At 37.0% G+C, this 6,068-nt stretch overlaps 1 protein-coding gene across 1 annotated transcript; it reads left to right on the top strand.

Moving 5' to 3' along the window:
* Positions 1-1,816: 1,816 nt before the first annotated feature.
* Positions 1,817-4,130, top strand: LOC132703811 (centromere protein S-like). Its single transcript, XM_060673297.1, has 4 exons — positions 1,817-1,918; positions 2,149-2,306; positions 3,854-3,920; positions 3,974-4,130. Exons 1-4 carry the CDS (start codon positions 1,904-1,906, stop codon positions 4,082-4,084), a joined length of 351 nt encoding a protein of 116 aa, XP_060529280.1. The 5' UTR covers positions 1,817-1,903; the 3' UTR covers positions 4,085-4,130.
* Positions 4,131-6,068: the final 1,938 nt, after the last annotated feature.

The raw sequence follows: 6,068 nt of genomic DNA, 5'->3' as shown, positions 1-6,068 counted from the left end.
TTGCAGACCAACCAAAAGAATATTTTTTTAAGGGGATTGGGGATTTAATAAGTGTATTAAAGTTAAGGGGGATTATATTGAAAACTGATAAAAAACTGTTATTCTACTTTGTTTCTGTCATATTCGGGCCGGAAATTTTGGCGCTGCCCTCGTACGTTTCTACGAGCCATTTAATACTGGTATAAATTGGTCTCGTGACGGTTTTATTCCTTCACTTTTTTTAGTATTTTTTTAAAACAAGAATAAAACAACTTTGGAGAATAATAGTAAAGTACTATTGATCTGAGTTAAGACTTATGGGTATTATCCTCCCAATTTTTTGCGTCTTGGTTCTACATATCATATGTTGACATCAAATAAGGAACAATCATTCAATAAAAGCCAAACCAACAAAGATAAAAAAAACACATTGAGTTTTATTGCTAAGCGTAAGGGAACGTAATTCAAAATATATTTAAAAAAAAATGAAAAACCTTGTTTGCACCGAAAATCTGACATGGGAATAATATTTATTTCAATTTTGGGTCAGGTAAAACTTCCAAGACCCATATCACGCGGCCAATAGGCCGCACAATGCGGATTAGGGGTATATGAGCAGTTAATTCATTCAATGGTGATGGATATTTACCTCATTCTTATAGTTTTGAAGGGTATACTTTTGTGTCGTTTTCTCGGAAGGGCGAGTCGCGTGTGATTCGCATGTGAACGTACGAACTGGCCGTGAACGAACAGTATTTTCACATGCTCCATATGTTAGAAGAAAGATGCTTAAAGTCTGTTTCCAAATGTATTCCGACACACGATAAATGATCATGAATATAATGATGGTATTAACGTTTTTATCGGTCCAGGGTAGTCAGAAAACTGAAACACAAACTATATGAATACATTTTGTCGTATTTTACAATTATTTTTATATTATTAAGTATTCATTCACACTGACTTTGAATTATTTTACCTCATAATTACGAATATTGACTTGTGAGAATTAGGAATTGGAGGGTAAGAAATAACATTAAATATAAACTTGTAGCAAATGAATGTATTCAAAACTATGTTTGGTTGTTATCTATCGACGTTATTTATAGACTACAGGCTACTACAAATCTTCTGGATCCCTCCTGCCGGCTTCTTCAATTTTTGTAAATAGCAGCTTAGCATTCTTTAGAGGTCTACTTTAGAGTGGAAAACTAGCACGACCTCTTAAAGTGACACTTTGCGCTTGAAAAGTATGACTTAGTGACAATAAAGTTTTACACGCACATAATTTACAATGTTATTACCCAGCGTGATTTATCTCCGACCACTCATACATCGATCGCCTCCTGTTTACCACAAAAAATATTCCTGAAATTTCTAATTGTCTATGTGTTGCGTTTTTTGCTTTTGTCTGCCTTAAAATGGAGTGCCGTTATCAACTTCCTGGCCGAAAACAGCATCGAATTTTCTCATGGAAGAGGCTCTAATGACCATTTATACATAGCGGTATAACTAAGCAGGTAGCTAGAGACACCCGAGGAAGCAGGATGCATTATTTTTTGTGTTGACGGGGCGGTATAGAACGGAAGTTCGTTGAAAAGAATATATTTTAGTTAAACCATCGTTTACAGATAAAGGACGCATAAGTCAAAGCCCCTTAAAACATAATCGCTGGTGAATGAACAAAAGCAACTTCTTAAGTTCCACTCTTTTTTACATGAATATTAATAATAATTATATCAAAATAGGTTCGAAGATGAAGAATTGTTCGAGCGCCATCTGTCGAATGGTAGCAATAGTAACGTGGACAAGTGTTCCCGCTCTTTTTAGTCCATCAGCTGCTTCTCGAGTTGTGACAATGTCGCTTTAATTTCGCTAATTTTTAAAGTTCGTTGCCCAAAGTATTATAAACAGTTTTGTTATTATGAATACGGAACAGGTGAGTACTTAATTTAACCGGAATATTGCGGGGGTGTCAAGTTTTTAATACTTTGAAGCATTGGTTTATTTTAACGATAACGCGCCTGCGGCGCCCTCTATCGCCCACAACTTGAACTTATCGCGTAGGTTTCTGGTCGCGGGATCATTCTGCACAGCCGGGTTCCCATGTTGGGCGAGAGAGAGCGACGGGCGCTGTACATACTCTGGACTTTGCGTTTTCCTTTTCAGAAAATTAAACAAGCTGTGACAAACACCTCGAAGAAAATTTGCGGCGAAGTGTGCACCGGCCTGGGCATGACAATCGACTCGAACGCCTCTGATTTAATAGCGGAAATGGTTTACAAAAAGCTGTGTCTGTACGCGGAAGATTTAGAAGCTTTTCAAAAGTACGTATAGTTAAAAAAAAAGTCAGGTCATAAATTTCATATTTTTCTGATGGTACAGTTTTCCTATTCGAACCAAAATTTGGTCAGTGTTGGGTAATTTTGAATTGGGATTTTAATTTTTCCCTATTGGATCAGTGTTTTTGAATAACTGATCTTTTTTTAATTTTAATAATGACTTAATAATCTTGCTTGTTCCTTGAAGTATGCTTGTGAATAATCCCATTTCAGCGAGGAAAAAAAGAAGCGATGCTGACATTTCCTCGAGTGTAGATGAAAGTGGTCAAGGTATAATACGGAGTAAAATTTACCAGTTATACGAGGAACAAAGCGTGCCTACATTAGATATCTTAATTAGGAGGCTTGAAAAAGATGAAACCGGTGTTAAATGTGGTAGAATTACCTTATGGAAGTGTATTCAACGCATGGGTTTTAGATAAAAAATTGAAAAAAGACAAGTGTTAATGGAATCTTGTAGAATTCGAAAATTTCGATTGGAATATCTAAAAAAAAGGTATTTACATAGAACAACAAAGGCCAATTATTTACTTGGATGAAACCTGGTTCTACACTTAGGATACCCCAGAAAAGGGTTGGGTTGACTCAACTGATAAGTGTAAAACAAACGCGCCATCAAAAAGAAGTAAAAGAATAACTATTTTGCATGCTGGCTCTAAAGATATTTGGATTCCAAATGGACTTTCTCTGTTTTCGAAAAATATTAAAGATTCTTCTCTGGATTACCATGAAGACACCAGACATGAAGTTTGGTTTAAAAACAAACCAGTTCCAAACATTTATTTTCACGAAGATTATACCAAGCTTAAACCTACAATAGGAACACGTCTGTAATAATTATGCAAAAAATCTATTTCATACAGTTTTAATTCTTCCACCTTATCACTGTATATTTAATCCCATTGAACACCAATTGAAATCTACCATTCGTCGTAAAAATGTCTTTCCCCTTGTTAATTCCAATGCCCTCAAACTTATAGAAACCGAAGTTTTTAACATCCCTCCACAAGTTGGGAAAATTTTGTTAAACATATAGAAAAAGGCAGAACAATCGTATATCCATATTGCAAATAATATAGAACAAATAATAATTAGAACAGGCGATGATAGCGATAGTGATACTGTATTATTATGGGAATAATTTTAAGTAATTTAAGTAGGTAATAAAAATAATTTGTAATGTTATTTTAGATTTAAAAATAAATACATACATAAATAAATAAATATTGTTTAGTATATTTCCTAACAAAACACCAAATAATTAAATTCTAAGCAAGGTACGGACCTGTTCGGCCATATTTCATTCTTACAGCTTGCCCGGGTCTTTCCTTAATTCATATCAGTTAGTCACATTCTTATATCTATGAACAGACTATATCTCAGAATGATTATTATTATATGATTATTAGTTTCCAATTCAATAGTAAAATGTATAAATGTTTGAGAAAATCTTTTTCGCAGGCCAGGTGACGTCATAGCAGCAGCTGCCGGCTTTACCTTTCCTGGGTTACAATTTTTTTTTCATTTTTTAGACACGCGAGGAGGTCACAGGTCACGGTGGACGACGTGAAGCTCCTCGTGCGAAGAAATGATTCTCTGGTGGGTGCGTCGCGGAAAAACGACGAACCACGTAATGAACCTCTTCATTCCAGGCGGACTTCGTCCAACGCAAGGCCCAGATCATAGCGGAAAACAAGCCGGCAGAGGTCGCCGCCGCCGGAGGCGGCAAAAGGAAACGCAAGGCCACCAACAGCGCCGGTTAACGCCGACCCCGTCGAATGTTTAGATTAAACAATAAAAGTTTTCAATTCGGAACGGATCGGATATGGTTTTCCGAGACCCGATTCCCAAATCAAAACTCGGAGAGGGGCTCGCTACGCGCTGCCGAGCATTAGCATAATTTGCTCTTTCACAACCTACACAATCCGATTGTTAAGCCCGGCGTTCATCCATTCTCGAGAATAAGCGGGGGCCCTGTTCGAACCTTCCTTCCCTACGTCTCTTCAACGGACTTTATCCCCTCTCCGGGAGGTTCTAATTATAATATTTTATAGAGAATTGTAAACTCCCCCCCCTTCCAATCGCTGTGGGGTTTGAACTCGGAATATGCGGCGTCTCTTTTCTATGGTTATTGTCACAGACTACATAAGCGTTCTGTGGCATTGGCATACGCCATGCAGCTATTAGCTGTTGGCTGGTTGGTGGTTGGTGCATTACTTTTCTGGTATAACGTCAGAGGGACATAAATTAAAAAAAAATCATTGTCGTTTATTTATAACAGTCAATCCGGGTTTTGGTTATGTGTCTTCCAAAATAAATTCGTCAAGATTTACATTGATCGATTGAGATAAACTTTTACAAGATGGCGGGAAGGTGTAATCAGCAATCACAGCTAATATAGTCCGTACGATTTGCGATGGCATAGTCGGTCATAAAACCAAAAGCTTCTACTCGTATACTGAGAACGCCATAATAATTACGGTAGTTTCCCCCAGCAAGCAGGACCGCATTTTTGAAAATCTGTCTTTAATTATTATGCATTGAATTCATAGACAATTGGCTGCGCATTAAGCGGATTAATTACACAAAAAATGGTCTAAAATGTGAGTCGCTAAAATTTACAAATGCAAAACATAATAATGCCGAAGTGAGTCATCTAGTTTTAAGATTTTAATGCCATAGACTCAGAGCACAATATTTTTTTTTGGAAGACAGTCCCAAGTAAAATTGGATCAGTTGTATATAACACATACAGAAAATATAATAACAGAATACTGGGAAGAAAAGAATGCACTTGACATAACGCTACTACTACTTGTAGACGAAGGATTATTTTCTGGCGGTAGCAGTTCCAATATAGCCCAAAATTTAGCAAAAAATTAACAAAATCATAGAAACAGTCAATGCTTGGCGTGGGAATGGAAGGGAATTAGGGAAAAAGAAGTATCTACGTAAAGATTTAATAATGAAATGAGATCTTGCTGAATAAATAAGAACTAAAAGTTCAGATTTTCACGAAATGATATATACATATTCACATGACGGTGTGTGTCACACACCGTGTCTTTATCAAATGTAATATTTACAAACTACCTGCTACTATATATACCAAAAAATGAACATAAAACCTTAATTAATATTGTTGTGAGAATCTAAGTTTAATAATGGAGAGGTATTTAAGTTTAAGTTTAAGTACTGCGGCCTGTTGGACGACGTGGAGCACACACTGTTTCACTGCCACAGGTGGAAGGAACAAAGAACTATGTACTCATGTACAACAGGTACCAACTTCAACCCGCGCAACACGATGGCAAGCCTGATGGGTGAAGAAAATACCTGGAGGGAGGCGTACAGAGTGATTCGGAAAATTATCGAGACCAAGGAGAGAGATATTAGGTCAAACCGTAGTACATAGGTGGAGAACCTGGGACCGGCCCTTGTACCGAAGTAATGCGTAAGCGGTTTCCGGTACAAAGGTGCCTGCGTGGTAGATAGGGTGGGTTTTTTTAGTCGGTAGGCGGCAACACCACACTCTGTGTGGTGTCTGAATCCGACACAAGGCTAGCCAATTAAACACCAGGCTAGTATCGTCTTTTGAAGATTTTTTTAGCACCCTCCAAAAAAAAAAAATAAGTTTAATTGATCGTTAAGCAATACATTTGAATGTCTCATTTTGTTAATCTCCATGGCTTCCAATAAATTTAATTTTCTACTTTTTGTGGCTGTATGTACAATATCAAAATTGTC

Source organism: Cylas formicarius, unplaced genomic scaffold (assembly GCF_029955315.1).
Source record: "Cylas formicarius isolate icCylForm1 unplaced genomic scaffold, icCylForm1.1 PGA_scaffold_6__28_contigs__length_40554024, whole genome shotgun sequence".
NCBI lineage: Eukaryota > Metazoa > Arthropoda > Insecta > Coleoptera > Brentidae > Cylas > Cylas formicarius.
This window is presented reverse-complemented; position numbering and strand designations above follow the sequence as displayed.

Bases quoted from the DNA above. Each gene is read 5' to 3' on its own strand.
- LOC132703811 (XM_060673297.1), top strand. The intron at 2,307-3,853 runs GTACGTATAGTT...TTCATTTTTTAG, and splicing joins GATTTAGAAGCTTTTCAAAA to ACACGCGAGGAGGTCACAGG. The intron at 3,921-3,973 runs GTGGGTGCGTCG...TCTTCATTCCAG, and splicing joins TGCGAAGAAATGATTCTCTG to GCGGACTTCGTCCAACGCAA.